General features: G+C 46.5%; 1 protein-coding gene across 1 annotated transcript in view; it reads right to left on the reverse strand.

Annotated features, from left to right (window-relative positions):
• YME1L1 (YME1 like 1 ATPase) overlaps positions 1–22,655 on the reverse strand; it is a 1,167,043-nt gene extending 1,144,388 nt beyond the window's left edge. Inside the window, exon 1 of the mRNA XM_069648114.1 lies at positions 22,461–22,655. Coding sequence (XP_069504215.1) covers positions 22,461–22,493 — 33 coding nt within the window. The 5' untranslated portion in view covers positions 22,494–22,655. The remainder of the gene's footprint in view (positions 1–22,460) is intronic.
• Positions 22,656–22,931: the final 276 nt, after the last annotated feature.

Below are 22,931 nucleotides of genomic sequence, written 5' to 3' on the forward strand. Positions count from 1 at the left end.
CATAGGAATACATTGAATAATGGGTGGCACATTTGTGAGAAATGTGGTTTGGTTCAGGCTGCAACCAGCTGAATCTCATAGAAGTTTGCCAGATGTGTGGGAAAAAAATGTAAACATCTGTGAGCAAAATTGATTTTCATTTAGGACAGGGTAATTTACTATTTGTACATGCCTCCATTGACCTGCATTAAACTAAATGTGCCATATTTGGTGACAGGTGGCTTGGTTCAGGCAAAATACAAAGTAAAGATATAGAGGGGGCTTCCCAATCTATAAATATCAGCATCAAAGTGTGTGAGGCAAGTTAATTTTCATATAGGAAAGGACCAGTTGGTTGCTCTGGCATATCACCATTAGAATACATTGAATAAAGCCTGTTGTAGAAATATTGATTGGCTCAGGCTCAATCCAGTTGAATCTCATTGAGGGATGGCTGTTGTGTGAGTGAAATTTCTAAAGAAATTGAGATAAGAATTCACTTTCAGGTAATGAAGCCCATCCATGTGTGGCAGATACTGGGTGTGAAGGATAAACAGGCTCGCGAAGGGGGGGGGGGGGGGGGTGGCAGTAGGGGGGCAGTGAATAAAGACCAATTGATGTTAAATGTAATGATGGTGGATCGCACTGCGTGTTTGGTTTGTATTGTTGGTTGTATTGAAAAATTAATAAAATTCTTTAAAAAAAAAAAAAGTATTCACTTTCAGGAATGTTTATGTTATTATTCGGAAATACCTCCATAAACCTGCATTGTACTGAAGGTAGCAGAGTTGCCGCCAACTTTATTCACCATTTCTACTTGTTTCTGGCAAAGTACAAAAGAATTATGCACAGAGATTCCTAATATACATCAATGATGTCGATTTTCAAAGGATGGATCCCGTGCATACCATCATTGGAATTCATTGAGGATATGCCACATTTCATGAGCAATATTGTTCGGCTCAGGTTAATCCAGTTGATTTTTATGTATGTATGCGGTTGGGTGAATGCCAATGCAAACATGTGTGAGCCTAATTGATTTTCATACATGGGTAGTGTAAGGGTGCAGAAGAAGTACTTGTGACACAAAGGTTTCATATGTGGGGCTATAGACTTATTACTCAAATAAAGCAAGAGGAAACCTCTCTTTCCCTATTCCAACTAAAGATCTACAGTGACTGTCAGGATGTCTGTTAAAGTAAAAGTATCCACTGCCCCGTGACAAGAAACTCCTATGTCTGGCCCTTACCCTATGAACTAAAAAATAAAGCAGCACTGTGCTGATCCTAGGAAAAAGCATCCCTTCTCCTGGGTTATGGTCAAAGTTCCATACAATGTTTCCTTGGTGGGTCTGGATAAGGCCTCCCTTCTCCTGGCGTGCAGTCTCAAACACCCTGATGGAAAGACTCCCTTCCCCACTGTATACATTTCCAAAATAACAGTTACTTCATAAGCCAGAAGAATGCCTACCTCCCCCTGGAGTTTGGTCTCAAGTTTCAAATTAGCCAGTGGGTGGGACTCCCTTCCCCAGGTCTTCTCATTAGGTTTCACACTTACAACACCAAACTCTGTGTTGTGACGGTCTGCAGCCCTGGTTTCTCTCTTCTTCTTTGGTTAGGCATACTTGGTCCACTTCCCTGCCAACCAGAGGCGTTGCTGGGGGTGGGGGGGCTAAGAGGGTTATAACCCCTGGTCTTTTGGTTGTAGCCCCGGATAGAATCTCAGGTGCTACAACCAAACAGCTAGCTAGCCCCCAGTGCCGACAGTTCGGACATCAGCGTAGCCCAGGGTCTTTTCCAGACCTAGCAACACCCCTGCTGCAAAGTACAGCCACAAGGAAGAGGACTTATCACTCTTGGGTTGGCTCCCCGACTCTGTTTTCGCTTTCCCTCTCTTTATGTCCCATTGGCTTCGCTTGCCAAGTACTGACACTAGGAAGATATTCCGGCTCGTAATCTTCTGACAGGCAGTCCTTCTTTGCTCTTCATCACGTAAGCGGAACCACGCCTCCGCAAAGTCTATACCAATGCAGTTCCTTCTTAGTATTGTTCTTCATTGCTCTTGTGTACTGCCTCATCCCAGTAGTTGGTTTACCTATGTTCCTGATGTTGTTCTTCGTCCTAGTACTTTCCAGAACTTTGAAGTAGCCTACTTTACAACAGTGCATAGACCTACTCTCTACAAAGAGATTAGCGGGGAAAGGAGAGACTAGAGTGTGTGTGGGAGGGGGGAGCGTGATGTTCTTATAAGGGCTACACCCTAGATGGTTGCATTTTCCTTGGGATTCCCACTCACACATGAGAGATAGGTAACCCCAATAGTCCAGCAAAAGGTGCTGGGGGACTCACCAGGTGAGCAGAATATCACACAAGATGGAAATTCTTCCCAACAGGGGCTTCCCAATATATACAAATCAACAGAGACCCGTCAGCAAAGTTGATTTTTAAGGGTGCAAGAACTTGTTACTTATTCATGTTCATAGGAATACATTGAGCAACGAGGGGCACATGCCCAGTTTCATGATAGTTAGCATTTGGCTCAAGCTAAAGAAACCTGAACCGCACAGAGGTATGCTTTGCGATTATAGGAACAATAAAGGGATATGCGAGCCAAATTGATTTCCCTATAGGAAACGCTCTTTCGTCAATCATACTTCTCTCCGTAGAATTGCATTGAACCGAGTGTGCCATATTTGGTGCCAAATAGCTTTATTCTTGCTTGGCTCAGGGAAATTATACACAATGTAGGTAGAGGGATTCCCAATATATACATATTAATATCCTTATCTGTAAGCCAAATTGATTTTAAAGTAGGTATGGTCGGACATTTCTTCATAGGAATACATTGAGTAACGTGTGGCACATTCCCCGTTCGTGATAGCTAGTGCTTGGCTCAGGCTAAAAAACACCTGCATCGCATAGAGGGATACCATGTGAGCTAGGAACAATAAAAAAGATAAGTTAGCCAAATTGTTTTCTTATAAGAAATATGAAGTTGAGGGGTGTGGCCATGCAGGTCATCGCAATAAGGCTCTCTTAAGAGCCACCGGTGAAGTGAGGCTGAGTAATGCAGTGCACCCATCTCCCAGCACCCCAATCTTGGAAAATAAATGTGGGTGTGATCTGCGTCCAGCATGGCACTTCATGTGAGCGATTCTCCGACCTCCATTGGTGGCCGCAGTCTGCAGATTGAGTTCATGAATGTACGGGCTGCCCACCTGTAAGATGGCGTATGCCCGTGCAGCCCCAGTGTGAAGGCACGAGATGCAGTCTGGAGCAGCGACAGGGGCAGCTGCGGTTGGGTTTGCCTCGAGCCGAGGATCAGTTTGCTGCCATCGAGTGGCTGAGTCCTGGTGTGGGCTGGGTGGACTGCCCCTGCAATGGAGTAGCAGTGCGATGTAGCAGTGCGATGTAGCAGTGCGCAGCGGCATGGCTGGCCCTGTAGGAGCTGTGGCGACTGGAAGTCCCCAGCTATGAGTCACGGTGGAGCTCCCATGCCGGGAACTCCGCTTCGCCTTACCCAGTGCAGCAGAGCCTGCAGGGATGCAAGCTTTCTGTGGTGGTGAAGGTGAGCGATGGGCTGTTGCTGGGTGGCTTGGCTCCATGTGCTGCGCCCCCCCCAGGTGGTGTCTACATTATTAGCCACTTGACTCTGGGGAGCGAGGGGGTTGCACAACTCGTCCCGCTGCCAGTATGTGTATGCCCTGCATCTACAAAATGTATAGCTTTCTGTGGAGCCCATCATCACAGGCCTCGTAGAGCACCAGCATTGTCAAGGGAGTATGGTGCCCTTCTCGGTTTCACTTAATGCCACTGTTGCCCTATTTGAGGGGTTTTGGGTCGTGCTTGGAGAACAAACAACACAGGTTCTGCCTGTCCACTATCCAGCATCTCTGGAAGCCTAATAAGAAGTGATAGTTTGTTCTAGTGCAGTGTTTGGGGGCTTTTTGGAAAACAAGCTTCTGAGTGTAGGGGTTTGGTCTTGCGGAGTCTGGCAGCTCCTCAGTGGCATTTGATCTGTTCAGCTTATGCACTTTGTGTGCTCTACTACTGCCAGCAGCTGTGGCATCGCCGTGGGGGTGGGGTCGATACGGAGCTACATCACAGGGTGAGCCCGGGTGTGGAGTGTCATAAGGGGCACATGTCTAGGTCACAGCTACGAGGATGAAGCACACTATGTGGGGCTAGGTTGCATCCCAGATTCCTCTGACTCATGCATGCAATATTTTTTCATTGTGCGATATAGATTTACATAAACTTTTGGCAGTTACTGGCAAGAAACAACAGTATATAAAATCACAATCGTATATATTTATCAATAAAAACTCAAAGCGACATTGCAAAATAACATAAAATAAACAGATTAAATGTATTGCTTAAATAGTATTTATAAAAAGAAAACGCGTCTAAGTCAGCAAAAATAATTTATCCATAAACGGCCAATTTAAAAATCTCATGGCAGCAATACACAAGTACTAGGTTCACACAGCAAGCTATGCCAAAATGTAACAAGAAATATTTAATCAGTAAATGGCTCAAATTTACTAAACACTTAATTACGAACGTGCACCAATTTGTCACATTGAGTAAACAAGCGTTGCAAAGTTTGTACCACGTTATTACAGAAGCAGCATAGTCTTTCATTTGTCAGAATTTTTAACCTTGCACCTGTGGCATCATTAGTAAGTTAAATTTCAACCTCAACATCATATTTCGAGAGATGATTTCTTAAAAAACACTGTACCACATTAAAAGATTTATATCATACACAAAATGGTTAAACGTGTATGTAGAAAGCAAATCCCTAATTATCACCCAACACCCAATCAAAATAAAATAACTTTTTCGTAAGACAAAGTGGACGGGATCCTGTCTCCCTCAATGTCGTCATACACCATTCTCTCCAAAATGTTAACACACGACAAGATTGAGCCTTCATAACCTCCTTGAGTGATGTGTTTAACGAACCAGCGGGTGGAAAGAAGAAACCTCTATACACCTGTAAGCGGCTCCAAGATAAAAGAGTCTGTAAGGACAAAAAGACGAAGAACAGGCAAAGGGACCCCTTGATGATGGGACAAAACTTTCTTCCAGATCTTGGCTTCAATTTTAGCCCAGTCACCATCTTGTTTTAGCATAAATTAATTTGGGGGCAATCTTCTGACGATAGTATGATAAGACTGGAGACAAACAGAATCTACTAAAATTCATATCCAGTTGGCGTAAGTGGGGAGTGGGGGGTCACTGCTGCCGGAATTGCTGAATTTGAGACTGGGGATGAAGTTCGTTTCTCATTATTAGAAGTTATTACGATCCTGAAGTATTTAAATATATCAGTCTTATTATGACACGGGTAGTATAGCTCAGTGGCAATGCGCTCGTCTTGGAAGCAAGACGACTCAGAGCAACACAGGCTCGAATCCCGGGTCTGCGCTTAAAAACCTCTTCGTTATTAAGCACATTATAAATTACCAATTATAATAAAAAAATGTGTCCACCTTCTCCAACTTCTGCCCCGATAAAAACCATTGAAAAGAAGTGTCGAGCAGCTTCCCTTTAATACCTCTTCTCGGGTTTAGTGCTAACATTTTGGATTTTTCAGTATTGAGCAGCAGATCCACGTTATTGCAATATTCTTGAAGCGCGCACAGTGATCGATGAAAAATAAATAGTCTAATGTCAAAAACATCAAACTATTTGACCACGTATAACTTTTTGAAAAATATTTTTATTGTTTTAAACACATCAAACATTTCGGACTATTCCATAATGCACATCTTGTCTTACAATCAAATGTTACACTTTACAGTCCTCCCCCCTCCCTTCCCCTTAACTTGAGCCCCTAATTCAATGCCTTCCAGTTCGTTGTTTAGGGTTTATCTCCATTATTGTGTTCGGGCATGTCATCTTTACTGGATTCAGCCTCGGGACGTCCCGACATCAAGGTTATCATTTGCCTCCATGCCATCAGGGGCCCCGTTTCCTCCTCCCCTCCCCTGCTAACTGCTTCGTACCATGCCATTGTCTCCGCCTCTGCCCATTTTAGGAGGTCATGCCACCACACCTCTAGTCTAGGTCGATGGGCCGCCTCCCAGCTCAGAGCTATTCTCCGTTTGGCCAGTATGTACGCCAGGTCTTTCAGTTTGCTAATGTGTTTTAGATTATGTGGTCTAGCGAGCCCCCCCTACCCCCCCAACATGCATGGCCATGCCCATTCTACCTCTAGCTTAATCTCCTTCTGGGCCAGGCGCTGTTTAACCTCCTCCCAGAACATGTGAATCATTGCGAGATCCACCTACCCACACCTAGGGCATTTCTGTATCCCTGTATTTCCAAACCTGGCGATTCTACTCAGGGTCATATATGCCCTGTGGGTGATGTACAGCTGGATCTGCAGCAGCCGCGCGTTCCAGGACACTTTCTTGTGGTACCTCTGGGCCCTCTCCCATTGCCCGGCCTGCATAGGTTCTCCCTCCTCCTCCTCCCATTCCCGCCTCAGCTGGAGCAGCTCCTTGCCTACTTTGGACATCAATAATTCATTTAATCTGGATATTTCAAGTCCGCCCTCCGAGATATCGTACATCGTTTCAATAACTGTCGGGTTGTTCTGTTAATATTGCAGCTGGCCATTTCCTACCTATTCGTTTAATCATTCTGGTATATGTTATATGTTGTCCTGGGTGTACCCCGGTGTCTCTCATTATCTCTTGAAAATCTAGTGCCTCTCCTTCCTGCCATATGTCCCCGAGCGTCACCAAGCCCATTGGTTCCCAGAATTTACCCCTTTCACCATTTGCGTATCCTCGCTGCATAGCGCTACCAGGGGTACCTGCGAGAGCACAGGGTCGAGTTTCCCATCACCTTGCACGCTTTGTGCCATGCTTTTCAACCTAGTTCCAGCAATCCTTGTATCTCTGATTTAGGTATCCATATGAGCTCCCTCAAGAAGTATGGGATGCAGTCCTTGCTAAGCAATCTTGATTCTGCGGTCTCTTCTTCTGACAGCCATCTGGCCACGTACTGAAGCTGCCCTGCCAGATGGTATATCCCGATCGAAGTTCGGCAGGTTTATACCCCACTTATCATAAGGGTTCTGCAGCTTCCAAAGAGCTACCCTATTTCTGGAGTTATGCCATATGAAGCCCCTGAATAAGCTCTGGAGCTTTGTGAAAAAACGTTTGGGAAGCATGTACGAGATATTCGTGAAAAAGTGTAGCAATCTGGGCAGAACTACCATCTTCAGCAAGGCCGCCCTGCCCACCATGGCCAGGGGGAGTTTTGCCCAGAACCCCATGCTATTCTTGATGCCCTCCACCGCCTTCTCTGTGTTGCGTTTGTATTCGTCTGCGACCTTATGATATATGTCGATCCCCAAGTATCTAAATGTTTCGAGCTGTCAGGGTATTTGCAAAACAGGTAGGTCTCTCAGTGGGGACCCTTTGTATCTCCCCAAGGGAAACATGCAGGATTTTTTTGGGTTTACTACTATGCCAGAGAGGGTTGCGTAATGCTTCATCACTTCCAGGATATACTTCAAGTTCTCCTCTGGATAGCGCAGGTATAGTAGCATATCATCAGCATACAATGATATCAGATGGGCATCCACACGAAGGGGGGACCACATCTCCCCATATTGTTGTCTAAGGCAAATTGCTAATGGTTCTAATGTCAGTATGTATAGCATGGGGGACCGGGGACAGCCCTGCCTCGTGCCTCTACTGAGTTGCCATTTGTCAGAGACTATCGCGCCCGTTTTGACCCTGGCTACTGGGGAGCTGTATATCATCTGAACCCACCTCAAATACCCATGACCCTTCCCGTATTTTTAGGGCCGCCATCATCCAAGGCCACCTGACTGAGTCGAAGGCTTTTATTGCATCCAGCGAGACTATCGCCATTTCGCCCAGCTCGCCCTCTGTCTGTTCTATTAATTGGTGGAGTCTCCTATGGTTGTCGGTAATGTTCCCGCCAGGGACATATCCGGTTTGATCAGGGTGTATGAGTTTATTGATTACCTTTTTCAATCTATTCACTAGCACTGCCGTAAGGATTTTGCTGTCCTGGTTTAAAATGTAATGGCGGTCAATTGGACCCGCAGTCTGTGCTTGGCTTGCCGGGTTTCAGAAGCGGTATAATCACTGCTTCTCTCACGGATACCGGCAGCCTTCCCCTTTCGAACGCTTCGTTTAGCATGGTCAACAGATGGGAGGGGTGCCGGGACTACTTCCCGTCTATAAGTTTTATAAAACTCACTGGGGAGCCCATCTGGCCCCGTGGCCTTAAAGGTAGGCGAGTGCAGGACCACTGTCTCAAGTTCCTCTAATGTAATTGGGGCATCAAGATTTTCCTTTTCTTCCTCATTTAATTTAGGCAACCCTATATCATCAGTTTCCAGGATCTCCTGCTCTGCTTCTTCCCCTGTATCTTCATAGAGGCGTTTGTAGAAACTAAGAAACCCTTTGTTCGCTCCCTCTTGGGTATTCCAGATCTGCCCTTCTCCCATTATCTCTCTGGTTACAGTTATCGGTGTCTCATTTTTATATAGCCATGCCAGCAGCCCCCCTGTTTTATCCCCTCCTGCGAGTTGTCTTTCAATATATTTCAAGTTGCTTAGTCGTTCCCAGAGCTCCCTGTTGGCTTGCTGTAACTGGCTCGCTTGTTCAGCATCCTCCTGTGAGGAACCCTCTTTCTGCATCAATACTTCTAGTTTCTTTTCATTCTCATGCAGTTCCCGCTCTATACCCCCTTGGAGCCCACTAGATTTGGATATGGCCGCACCTCTTATTACCACTTTGAACGCCTCCCATAGAGTTCCTTCCGACTTCACGCTCCCTGCATTAGTGTCAAAATACTTGCTTAAATCCTCCCGAAATGCCGAGTCTTTTAGGGCTTCGGCTCCAAGTCTCCATGTTGGGATTCTTGCCCTGTGGGGCTGGTGTCTCCACTCCACCACCAGGGGGGAGTGGTCGGATGTGTTTGCCTTATATTCCGAGCCCACCATTTTGCCCACGAGTTCGGAGGCAGCAAACATATAATCCAGTCTCGTATATAGGTCCTGAGGGGCTGCGTAGTGCGAGTAATGCCCATCCTTCAGGGGTTGCTGTTTCCAGATGTCCTCTAGCCCAAAGTCTTTCAGCAAAGCCAGTAGGTCTTATGAGGCGGGGTGGGCTTATGTAGTTTCTTATCGGACCTATCTATTTTGGGACATAACGTGCAATTGAAATCTCCCCCCCCCCCCCATGATCGCCCCTCCCAGAAGGGGGCCAACCTTTCCATATAAGGTCCTAAAGTAGGCCGCTGTGTCATGATTGGGAGCACAAGTATTTATAATGCACAGCTCTGTTTCCCAGCAATCCCCGGATTACGGCCATCCTCCCGTCTGGCTCCACCATAGCTTGGAGCATCTGGAACAGGGCGTGAGGTGCTACACAGGTAACAACCCCCCTAGCATAAACTGAATATATCGCTCCCACAGTGGTCCCCCTCCACTTTTTTTTTTTGGACCTTTTCAAGTTGGTCTCTAGTGAGGTGGGTTTCCTGTAGTAATGCTAGGTCCACTTTCAGCCTCCTCAAATACATTACCTTATTCCTTTTCAAATAGCTGTTAAGACCCCTCACATTCCAAGTTACGATTATGAGACTTCCGGTAGCCATCTGTGTCTTGTTCCCCATCCTCCTCTCCCTCTTCCCCTCTCAAACTTAATTTGGCATGAATATGGGCTTGTTCCCTCTCTAAAATCTACATCAACTCCCCAACTAACTCCCCCCCTCCAATATCCCCCCAACTTTATTCCCTACACGCCTTCCCTTCCCACCCCCCGCCCGTCCCATTCCCAACTGGTGCCCAGCTCCATCCCTGGATCTCAGGCTCTCCCGCATTTGGTCCGATCTCGGGTTGCCGAGATCAGGATCCCAGCAGGGGGATACCGATGTATCGGTATCCAACTAATCTATACCCAGGGTGTGATTGCGAGTTCCGTAGGGCTCCTGCATTTTAATCTATTTCTCCATAGCTCAGCACACTTATCAATATGTCTTATGTAATCAAAGGCCCAGCTGCATACACCCCATCTTCTATTCAAGTCCCAGTGTCTAAATCCGCGGCACTTAAGTATAGCAGAACCTGTGTTACTTATCTGCGCCTCCTTCCTTCTGGGTGCCCGTCTCCAAAGGACAGTTCTGCGTATCCAACCAATCTGATGCTTCTTCTGGAGTTTCGTAGAACAGCGCTATGTTTTGATGGTATACCTTCAGTTTCGCTGGGTACATCAGCATGTACTTGTACCCTGCATCCCGCAACCGTCTTTTCACTGCACCATAGTTCATGCGCCGTCTCTGTACCATCAGTGTATAATCAGGGTATGCTGTGATGTTCGCCGACGCCCTACATATCGTTCCCCCTTTTCAAAAAAATTCCAGGATGCGCTCCCTGTCTCGGTAATTCAGGATTTTGGCGATAATTGGTCTCGGTGGGGCCCTGGTGGTGGCCTCCGAGTTAAGGCCCTGTGTGCTCGTTCCACTGCAAAACCTTGAGTCAGCCCCCCTCCGGTTATTTCCTGCAGCAGCATTGTTTCGATTAAGTCTGTGGGGTTTGATCCCTCTGCTCCCTCTGGTAGTCCTACGATGCATACGTTATTTTGCTTCTTCTGCCCCGTTTTCCAGGTTACTCACTCGTTGTTCTAGGATGTGGACCTCTTGATTTGTGAGACGCGCATGCAGCTGTGTTGGGGGCCATCTCTTTTTCAGTTTGTCTGTGTGTTCCGCCAGCGATCTGACGTCTTGCCTGAGGAGATTCACCTCTTCCTGTACGGCATCCACTTTTGAGTTCTAGTGCGGTCTTAATTCCGGCCATGGCCGCTTCCAGTTTGGTTTCCCATGCGAGTTTTAGGTCCGCTATCGCTTCCAGTATCTGCTGGTCTTTATTTCCCGCGGCGGTGTCTGCGGCTGGGGTCTTTTCCTTGCTTCTGTCCCCCTCTGACATTTGCAGTGTTCTTGCAAATTCCTCCAGCGCGGGCTGTTTGCCCTTCCCCTTGGTCTGTTTATTCACCATCTGGGCGTCGCCTGGTGTCACCCGGCGGGAGCTCAGAAATGCGGCTTTTGGCGCCTCAGGAATACTTTGTGCTCAGGCATATTGCCCTCAAGGGGCTGCCGTGAACGTTCTTGTGCACTGTGTCGTGACACGTGTGGATTATATTCTCCCACGTACTTGACCGTTGCTGTTTCTTCCGCTCTTGGTGAGGCCTCTCGCCGTCTGCACGTCCTGGGGCCCCAAGTTAGTGTTATTGCGGGTCTTGTGGGCGCCTACTTTGGTCCGGCTTACCGCTTCACTCGGCGTCTCCACTGCCGTTATCACCGGTGGCTTCCTCGCCCGTTTTCGGAGCTCTTAAGTGCCCACCCTTCTCTGCCTCCGCTATGTCTCAGACTCACGCGGTGCCTGGTGCCGTAGAAGCACGTTGGCATGGGCTTGTGTCTTGGTATTAGCTTATGGCCTGCCCACCGTCTCTCCTAACCTTCGTCCCCTCACCAGCACCTCACCAGCGCCCAGGGCGAAGCGGCCCCTTGCTCAATCCAATTTTCCTGTCCTGCTCACATGCGCTCGCAACCCCTAGCTTTCTCTCGTCGGTATTGTGCGTTATTGTGGGCCCTTGCACACCGGGTCACGTTCTGTGCAGCTCCTTTATTACTCACCACTCAACAGTTTGGGCAGTATCTTATTGTGTATGGGGCGTTCTGTTGTGGCGCATCACTGGACCATGGGACTGATCCAGCTTTTGTTGCTGTGTGGGGCAATTTGCTAGGGAGCTTGGATTGAGTGTGTCAACTTGCGGCCAATACTATTGTTCAGGCCTCAGGGCGTGGGTCCCTTTTCCCATCTGGGTGTTTATGAAATACGGTGCACTGTGTTTGCCGGGGCGTGTTGAGGCTATTCCTTCCGGCAGAGTAGGCAGTCCCCCCACGTTTGCTCCAGCAGGTAACTAATGTTAGTCTCCGCTGGACTCCGGTTCTGATGCGTCTTTTATGTGCGGTGCCCTCAACTTCATGCAGAGCGGCCGGGGAACGTTTTTTCTTCCGTTTCCCCCCCATGGGTGGCACGGCTCCCCAGGCTCCTATTTCTCAATCTATGAGCAGCCAGTCACGTCCGGACACTCGTGAAGCGCTGCAAGTGTGGAGATGTTTCGTGAAAGCAGCGCCGGCTTACTTTGCCTCTGTAATAACAATGTATCCTCTCCTCTGGCGTGGTGGCTGTACGCACGCTCCGATCCCGTCAGAGGCTGTTGCTGCGGGCCATGTCTCTGCTCCACTCCGACAGGGAGATAACTGAAGGGTGACCTCTTTTATTTATTCCCCCCCCCCTTCCCGGGGCAGTTCCACACTCCCGCTGAGTACTTCCATTCTCTGTCGTGGTGCCGTCACGGGGCCGAGGGCACGGTCCTCCTAACCGGAGTGTTATACTCCCACAGTATCAGTGTCTGCAGCTCTGTTTCGGTCACCCTGGTTTTACAACACACCGGCGCTCCGCGTTCCTTCGCCCACCTTCCTTTAGCTTGCCACGTTGAACTGCTTCGTTCCACGGCTGTCCCACGCTGTGTCAGGGCCTGTCGGGCACCATGAGTCCGGCGTAGATGTGGAAGAGTTCGCCTTTTCAGTTCATTGCGCTCAGCTCCTCTTCCCACGACACGATGTTCACTTCATATAGTCCTTTGTCCCAGCATCCGCCATTTTGCCGCGCCTTTCATGTCACAGATCATTCCATTTTTGCGCTCAGCATGCGCTTGTAATCTTTATGTATCCGTGTTGGTTAATCGTGCTTGGCAGGTTGTGAAGCAGGAATGCTTCACAGGATTACTGGAGAATATGCAGGAGCCATTCGGGAACACAACCTCTCATGCAGCCATGTAGCCACGCCCCTGACCACGTATAACTAGGCTAGGTATTGCCTTGGACATTGCCATTAGTAATAACCACATGGCACCTATCCATGTCATCTCCAATTAGACTTCCCCAAACCATCGAGAATTTAGAACAATTGTTTCTACCTGGAAGGTTATAAAACATGAGAACATTTGCCGTTGAAATCGCTGAACACAATTACGGAGGCTCCTTCCTCAGGGATAGATGTTAAAATGTCATAAATGTCACTACACTATTGGATACCAGATTGAAATATACATTCAGCACCACAAACCACCAACAAACGGAACTCTGTTCATCCAACCATTTCAATTTTACAACCAATATGTCATCTTTCTTAATGCACAATTTCTCCATAGTTATACCAGTCTGAAGGTTTAAAATACACAGAAGGCCCCCAAAAGGGCATTCCTTGGGTCCTCTGGAGGCTGGAATAAAGAATACGGAAAAGCCATCCAAGGCAGGTTCATCAATAATCTAGGGCTCTTGCAAACAAAATAATAATCGGCCTAAGAATCCTTTTTATCTAGCAAGTGTGAGAAACCATGCGTATTCCACGAAAATATGCAGAGGTTAGACTTCGAATGTCTATTTCAGTTAGTTAACCACTTTTCGTATACAAAGCATGAACTATATGAGACCAGTCAAAGATACCGATCTGGAGTGTGGTCAAATTTAATTTGCCAGAATAGAATGTCTCATTGTTAACACCAGTTTTCACATTCATTAGTAGTGGATCTCGTGCAATAGACTGGAAATTAAAGGGTACTGTACCCAATGGTCCACCCTGTGCTACAATATCACAATTCGCACAAATCTCATACACCAGCTGTTCAAAGAGTGGGGCATCTGCCAAAACAACAGCTCTAATCAGTTTTGATGAAAAATCCACCTATCCCTTTCCACTCCTGAGTTGTCAAAGAATTCAACACAGGAAAGGTCAAAAGACCAAATTGTTGCCAATTTGGGTAATTCCATAAACAAAAGCTAAAATGTATTGTATATTAAGCGAATAGGGCCCATTAAGCTTAAAATTGTGTTCCAAGAAGAGATAATATACATAATCAACATGTAACAAAGTCGCTTTATAAACACTAGGACCGCTCAGATCACCCATAACACTATCTGTAAATGTAGGTAATCTGAAGGGTACTTTCGAGAGCTGTAATGGGCCTCGAGGAATTCTTGGAGTATGAGCAGGGCGGTGGTCTGTTTGCTAATTTGAGCTCTCTTTTCTTCTAATGCAAGAAACATGGGATAAAGATTCTCCTTAGTAGACACCACATTAAACGAGGGAATAAAAATAGGTGCTGTAGGCACCAAGCAAAAATCTCCGACCCCAACCAACTTTGGCGGTTGCAGAGGTGCGACCGTGTCTGCAGGTTCTGAAGGCTCATCGTCTCATGGTAATCCTTAGAAACCAACCCGCTGTTTTCATGGGTTGAGTCTAGCCGACCCAAATGTATACTGAACAAACTTAAGATCCAAGGAGTCATTTATATCCAATGTTGGTTTCAAAGTAGATGAAGCAGCACAATTATGTGTGGGTATTAAATGTTTGTTTACTTTTGGCTTATGTGGGCTTAAACGCCACAGCAGGTTTAAGATTACTAGCTACACCCAAGTTAGACTTTATGTTAAAAGTACTCTCGTCTTTCTTGCTCTGCATAGCTACATTTGTGATTCTTGTTTCTGATGGTGTTAAATTAGAATGAATCTTCAAGCCCCGCAGGAACTTCCAAGAGCTTTTCGTACACCGTTTTGGAATGTTCTTATGATTTTTATTTTTGTTTTTTGCAAAATGAGTGGGATTTGATCTGATGATATTAAGATCCTCTGATTCAACCCTTACCGGTTCTAGATCAGCTTGGGTCTGTGGAGCCAAAGAGTCCGGGGAATCTTTTAAACTAGTAGCCCAAATGCACGATACTTGGCTAGAGGGAGACTGTAGTGGCGCCCCACAATTCTCTAAAACCTTGTTGCATATATTTTCCTGCCTAGTCAGATCACAAAGATGTCTAATCATATCATGATTAAAAGCATTCAATCTGTTCACTACCTATACTAGCATAATTTCAGTGTCCAGATTTTAAAATTTGTCTGCAATTCGGATTCCACTGCAGTTATAAAACACTCAAAACTAATTTGGCAGATAATTCCTTTAGTGTGGATCTAACTGCACGCATTTCATATTGAAACGTATAATTTCCTCGGTCCATAGAATTCAATATTCTGGACAGGACCGGAAATTAAAAAGCATCCACAATCTGCTCCCGTGTATAAGGATTAGCAAGAGCAAGTTGATGTTCAGTCAACAGAATCTGTCTCTTTACCAGAATCCAAAGGAAAGTTAACCAGTACACTTCCAGAAAATTCAAGGTAGTTATACAAACGTCTGTCCTCCCCTTCTCCCATCACCAGCTGTAAGGATTTGTTACACAATAAAGGTGAAGACTCTAATGAGTGGCCCGATTGAACTCTATGAAGTTGCACCTCGTCTTTACCACCCCAAAAATGACTCAACAGTATACACTACCGTCTATTTCCTCAAGCAATTTCGTTGAGCACAAGATTTTATTATTCTAATTGTCCACTCAATACATTAGCATTCGCCTTCGTCAGTAATCAAGTAAAATTACGTTTTCCACATAAGTGACACCTTTATGGGTATTCAAAGGATAATTAGACAAGTAGATACCTTAACTGTGTATAAGTCACAGCAACTTAATCTGTTATTTTTAAACGCATCCGCCTCCTCGTCCATGGAACCGCAGGACAGCGAGACAGCACTCTCATTGCATTAGTCTTATGCGCTGATGCGCATGTGCTCAATTTATGAAATGTACAAGTCCAGGAGGCAGGACCAGCAGAAGGCAGCCAATAAATAGATTGAATGTCGTAAAATAGTAGAGCTTCACTTTCAGGATACAAAAAACACAGCGTAGCCAGCAGCGAGACAGCCCTTGCGTGGCATTTGTCTGATGCACTATACTAAAAACACCCAAGCCGGGAAAGCAAGGGGTCATTTCTGCAATGCTGCAGCCAGCCAACAAGAATAGACGCTGTTAGGGATAATTCTCATAAATGTGCTAATTCCCTTCACCTTAGAGACCCCCAGCAACTTTGCTTGATTTTGAGTACTTGCTTTTTTTTTTACCTGGAAACAGTGTGAGCCTTTTTTCCCCACTCATTTATTTTGATGTGTGTTTTACTCTTGTGTTCTTTGATTATGGAGTTTTAGACAACTCTATAGGCATCATCTTTTCATGTGTGTCACACAGCACCCTCAGTGCATGCAGTGACACAGGGAAGCCATTTGGCTGTCCCAAGGTTTAAATACCTTCTCTGGGATAAACTACTGTTTGCCAGAGAATGTAAAGTTAAATTGGCTTTACTAGTCTTTTTAAATTCCTAGACCCAGCACACACTATCTTCCAATACAGTGCTGGAGGGGTTACCTAGTATCCCCTACATCTAGAAACTCATGTAACAGTCAAATGCTACCCTTTCCTATCGAAATGGCTGGTGGCAGTGGTTTTACAACGAACTACCATGATTTTTCCCGACCGCGAACATCGGTAGCTAAAAATCACGAGAGCCATGTTTTTCAAGATGGCGTCTGAGCCCCCTTTATTTAAACAGGTCTCGGTCTTCTTTTTTTACCATTTCTTTTTGGAAACATCCTTCTAGAGTTTGTCTCTGCACGCCAAACTAGGTTTGGTCCCTTTGTTTCTACGCCTTTGGCAGGCTTCAGGACTGAAGACCGTCTCTGGCGCCCAAGTGTCTGGGGTGGGCAGGAAGTGAAGGAGGTGCCCGAAACTCCCTGTGCTTAGTCTCCTAGGAGACCCAAATGCACTCTGGTGTGATTGGCTGGCTGACTGTCCGGAATGAATGGGGGAAAACTATTTAAAAGGCGAGTCTCTTGGACTGAAAGGCAGAGTCGACCAGTGGAACGAAAGAACTGAAGACGAGCTGGAAGAGGACAGCTGCTGCAACTCCTGGACCGTTTGTTTGCCCAGTGAAGCCCTGCTGCAGGCCCAAATCGCTGAGTTCATCTCGACAGAGAAACCCTTCAAGGGCGACTTCTCCCTTTGAGTTGGTGGGACCAATCAACTCGTAAGCCACATGGACACCATTCTCGGATCTGGTTGTATTTTCCTCAAAGTGCTGCAGGAAACCAAACAGCCAGGGAGAAGGACACCAGTTTGTGCGCTTTCAGACAGACTTGCAAGAATTATTCATGGAAATTCGAGAACAACTCCACAAAAGTACAGACAAGCTTTCCCACAAGATCTTGGCATTAGCTAAAAGAGTTTGAGACGGAACAGCAGGTTTCAGAGGTGGAGAATACGCTATGTGAGCAGTCGTACGAGGTGGGGTGGGGGGGGAGGGGGTGTGCTGCCAAAGATTAAAGGCTCTGGAGGCGCACTGTGGTGCCTTGGAAGATAAACGGGAGGATGGGGAGAACTGCTCCCGCAGAAACATTTGAATTTGTGGCAGCTCTTCAGCTGTGGAGGATGAGGAACTTCCAGACTTAGTGGCTGACCTCTTTCACTCCTTCTGGACCTTCCTGAAGACTCGAACATTCAATTGGATAGGACTTATTGTGAGGACCTGTACTTCCTCCTCCCAGGACAGGCCGTCCAAAAACAAAGATATCACATGTCTGTCACTACCAATGGATCCCAGGGTGGTATTGCTGGGCGAAACGAGAGACAAGGATTTCTTTTATCTAGTCCCATGGCCACACTGATTGGGCACTTTCTCCCGGCGGCCAAACTGACCATTGCCCAAAACTGGAAATCAAGGGAGGGTCTGGTAGCCCAGATGTGGTGGGTGAAAGTGTGCAATATCTTCGTTGCAGACAAAATCACTGCATTATGTGAGGGGAGATATGGCAGTTATGTCACTACCTGAAGGCCATTCATTGACTTTGCAGAGAAATACCAGGCCATTGTGGGGAAACTTCAGCCGATTCAGTAATTCTCACTGTTGTAATAATCACTGTGTGGGGTGGGGGGGCAAGTTCTGTTGGTATTTATGATGCTGGGGGCTGCGGAGGCGCAGGCCGGAGCGATTTGTATAGTGTGCACAGAATATTGCACTCTGCAAATCCCACCATTGTGCTTGTATAAAGCGTGCTGTATGTGTCATTGCCGTTTTCCCCAGTATGTCAAATAAATGTTTTTTGAAAGGAAAAGAAAAATGCGAGTTTCTCATATGGACATTACTCCATAGAATTGCATTGAACTGAGCATGCCTTATTTGGTGACAAATATCGTTACTTTTCTTGCTTAGCTCAGGGAAATTATACAGGTTTTAGGTAGAGGGCTTCACAATATAAACATATTTGTGACCTGTGAGCCAAGTTGATTTTGGCACATTTCTGTATTTTTTTTTGGGGTTTCCAAAGCATGATGAGGAGTAAAAAAAAGTTCCAGTGGGAACATGTTTGAGCCAAGTTAAATTTCGCAAACAAAATATGGAGAATCCCAAAAACTAAAATGCATGTCTCCTTTGATGCAGAGAATTGAACAACAAACCATTCAGTAAAATTGAAATATTTTCTAAAGGTGCGGCTCGAATAAAAAGCTAAATTTCAGCCTTTGAATAAGAAGCTGGCCGAATAAAAAGCTACCTTCAGTGCCATGGTAAATACGCTCTGCTTTGATCACACCAGAAGACAATCCTGCAGTAGAAGCACTTTGCTCTGTCTGCTTCAAAGCAAATGCTAGGCACTAGGTCTTGGAACCTGCTATCACAGCTGAAGATATTATTTAGATATATAGCTCAACATATGTTTAAAAGAATCCTAAAGATTATTTTCCTTCCACAGTCAAAATACTCATACTTATTGTATGAATTTAAAGCACAGTGCTAGTTTGGACATTATAGCCAAATATATGCACGATAAAAATAAACCTGTGCAAAACTTACTTTAATTAGCAATTAATACTGTATTCCAAAGCCAGGTGACATTTTGAAACCATAGTTAAATAAGGACCTGCAGCCAACAATATTACTACCAACTACAACACCCTCACCTGTTCTCTCAGGCCTTCCTTGGTTCCCATCACCCCTCTTACTCTCCTCTTTCTCTCTCATATCACCTGATGAGGTTTCTAGACAAGTCCTCTCCATGAAAGTCTCATCCAAGCAGGTACTCCCCTACTCCTCCAGAACTATCAAGGACAACATGGTCTCCCTTGCTCCAGCCTTTGCTTCTGCAATCACTCCTTTGCCACTGGATCCTTCCCATCACTCCTCGAGCACTCACTTCTGCTCAAAAAGCCTTCTGCCGACCCTTCCTGTCCGACTAACTACCACCCTATCTGCACTACCCCTTCCTGGGCCAACTCTTGGAGAAGCTGGCCATCTCCCAGCTTATCCACCACACTGAATCTGTTGGTTGTCTCCACGAATACCACTCTGGCTTCAGAGTTGCCAGAGGCACAAGCTGCCAGAGGCACGGAAACTGCTCTCCGTAACACCTGCAAGGACTTGCTCCCTAATCTCAATTCCAACTCTCCTTCTGTTCTCATCCTTCTTGGCCTTTCCTCTACCTTTGATACGGTCAATCATGCCACCCTTATAAATCGGCTCTGTGATACCCTTGGCATGACAGACCTGGCTCTGGACTGGCTGACCATCTTCCTCTCTGACGACCTTCCCAGGTACAACTGGGCCCTTTTCTCTCCTCCATCTCTCTCCACCTGTGGTGTCCCTCAAGGCTCAATTCTCTCACCTTAGCTTTTCAACATGTACCTTGCCCCCTCAGCCCACTTGTTCTCTGCCTTCTTACGTCCAGTGTTATGCGGACGACACGCAACTCTCCTTCAATCTTCCCTCCTCCCTCTCTTCCTCGCTCATTCCTGTCTGCTATTCAGGCATGGTGCTCTGCTAACAATCTCTGCCTTAATGCCAGTAAGACTGTGATCCTCTTCATTGGGACTCCACCTCCCTCCTACACTCTAGCCGCCATCCATGGGGGGCCCCCCCCACCCTCCTGTGAGGCAAAAAACATTGGTGTCATCGACTCCTCCCACTCTCTCGCTCTCCCCTTCGCTCCTCGCATCACAGACCTTGCCAATAAGGCCCACTTTCAGCTGCCATTCTTCCTTTCCACACCTTCCCCCAGAAACTCAACAGGCCTCATCACGAGTTGGGCCTTAACCCTTAAATGCGGCGGTAATGCTATTACTACTGCATCTAAGGGCTGCCTCATCATGAGTTGGGCGTTAAATGGGAGTTTCACCTCCAGCTTTTTGCCTGTTAACGCCTGTTTTGGGACCCATTTGCGCGGTGCTAATTGCGTCAGCGCTAATAGCACCATGAAACCCTCATATATGGACTAAACGGCCTAACCGCTACTTGTGATCCGGTGCCAATAGTGCTGTACCAAGTAGTGTTAACGCTAATAGCGCTGGGCGGTATCCCAATTAGTGACGGGATACCGCCCAACTCGTGATGAGGCCCACTGTCTCCAGAGCGCTGGTCCTTCCCAGGCTGAACTACTGCAACAGCCTCTTCCTCAATCTACCCAAGTCCTCCCTTCATCCCCTTCAACTAATCCAGAATAGGACCGCAAGATTTATCCTTGGCCTCAAGCCCGGGGATTGCATCTCTCCAGCCCTAAAATCTCCCCATTGGCTCCTGGTTGCTGCAAGGATCAAGTTCAAAGGCCCTCTGCATCACCCACAAGGTTTTCTGGGGTCTGGGACCCCCCCTACATCCAATTCTCTCTCCCTAAATACCTCCCTGCTAGAGCCCTTCGGTTTTCTAGCTCCAACTCTGCAGATTAGCGGCTTCTCCAAGCATAGAGTGGCGGGTAGATCTCTCTCCCCCGCAGGTGCCTCCCACTGGAATTGCCTCCCTGCCCTTCTCAGACTTGAGCCAGATCTCCTTAAGTTCCGGAAGCTTCTCAAGGCCATCCTTTTCTCTTCCTCCTTCCCTCTACTGCTAATGATCCCCTTCTGCCTCTTGACTGGCTGCCTTGTTCCTTCAGATTCTTACAGGGCACCAGGACCTCCCCTACCAGTCTAACCATGCATTTGGTCTCCTCTGACCCACCCCGCCTACCCTATACTGCACTTCTGGGCTCTCTTCCACTGCATTATCCTTGCTGGGCTTGCACCCCTTCAGCCTTCCCAGACCAGTTCCTCGCACCACATGGACCTTCTGCCCTTGCACTCCCTGGGCTGTGCCCACCTTGCCTTCCCTGGCACTCACTTAACCCTCCAGCACTTCCTCCTCTCCCCTGGACTTCTGTTACTGCACTTACACGATGCAAATGTCACAAGGTCTAGTAGGTCTGTTTTTGTTGGTCATCCCTGCCCCCCACTTTGTCTTGTTACGCCTTGAAACACATTGTGTACAGGCGCATTATAAAAACCCAATAAATACATAAATAAAATGTGTGCTTAAGTTCATGGTTTCGGACTGTAAAACCCCAGCTTCAACGCCTGCATGCGCCCTGGAAAACATCTCACTATGCCTCATCTTCCAAAATTATAAGTTCTTAAAGGTCGATTCAACTCACACGTCCACTACTCCCATGAAAATCCCACTCATGATATTTTTATATAATAACAGTGACCCTTCACTGGACAATACAAAATGTATTTTCGCTTGTCTTACTACTGGAAACTTGTTTGAATGGAAGTTTGCAGGATCCCATAGAGTATCAAAGACTAATTCTGCAATGTAATTTTCTGTGATGTCATATACAAATTGTTGGGGCCCTCAAATCTTTGGCCGTCCAACGCATCCCAGGAGACCTGCGACCTTTCTCAAAACAGCCAACCGGCCCCGATACCGGCCATTAACCAGAATGGTGCAGATTACGTAGGTAACATAAGTGCATTTAAAATATAGATCCCACACAAACGTCAGCACTGGGTGAACTAATGACATAAAACTAGATGAGATCACAACCTTTTGCACAAGAATTGCTACTGCTAGCAACAGAAATCGCAGTTTATACAAATGGACACCGTCACTGGCCTGTGTTTACTTTTATTTTTTTTAAGGCACTAGTCACAATTTTAGGCTCACTCTAGCATTTTAACTTCTAAAAGATCATGTCCAAAAATCCAAATAAGCCAATGCAGGCCGGGTACTGGTTTCCATGCACTTTACAATATCATCATCATCACATTTCACAGGGAATGTTAAGGTTCATTGTGGAGTCACTAGGTATGTCAGACTGCATGCAGCCCAGCTTTTGCTGCTTGTTTGGCTACAACTTGCGCATCTCGACCCTCACCCAATATAGTTGCAAGCGCATTACTCAGTGTTATGGAGGATGAGGAATACGAGAATTCGTCTGGAATTGCCTACACCCAACATGTCCACAAACCAAGTCAACTATAGAACTGACGGTCTAGTGTTTTCCAAGGCTAACCGGTATTCGGTTTAGCCATAAGCGCCAACCGATGGACGTCACAACGAACGTTTTGGCGAGTCGCGTGACGTCACGCGGCAGAAAGTAAGCGCCGTTTCTTAGCAAAACTTAAATACGTTTATTTGTACATAATTACGTAAAGGACACAGGGACATCGTGGCACTCACCTGCGGCTGAACCGTGGCGCATAACGAAAACATCTCAGTGACGGGCGGGGAAACACCTCAACAAACTTTTTTGTGAAAAAAACATAGGCTGCCCCCTTCCAAACGTTACGTCCCTACCGTCCGTCTCTTCTTCGCAGCGCTCCTAGCGGCAGCCGGTCATACAAAATGGCTTCTAGCGGCAGTCGGTGACGTTACGCCTTGACCCGGTGACTGTAGCACGTAAGCGCTTCCGGTTAGGTTGACACTGTGTTACGGGGCTGCTCTATAGGAAGAAACATCCAGAGTTAGATGTTTGCGTTGCATTGCTGTTTCAGTATGTACTGTATTGTGTATTCATTTATATGGCGCTCCAAACCCTCAGGTATCTGGGCGCAGTACATACATGCATAGCGGTTACTGTACAGGCATTTGGAAAGAGAGACATTTTACATCATTTATACGTTATATACAGTTTCTTAGTATTTATACACA

The sequence above is a fragment of the Ambystoma mexicanum genome, chromosome 2q, assembly GCF_040938575.1.
Source record: "Ambystoma mexicanum isolate Mex_15411 chromosome 2q, UKY_AmexF1_1, whole genome shotgun sequence".
Taxonomy (NCBI): Eukaryota; Metazoa; Chordata; class Amphibia; order Caudata; family Ambystomatidae; genus Ambystoma; species Ambystoma mexicanum.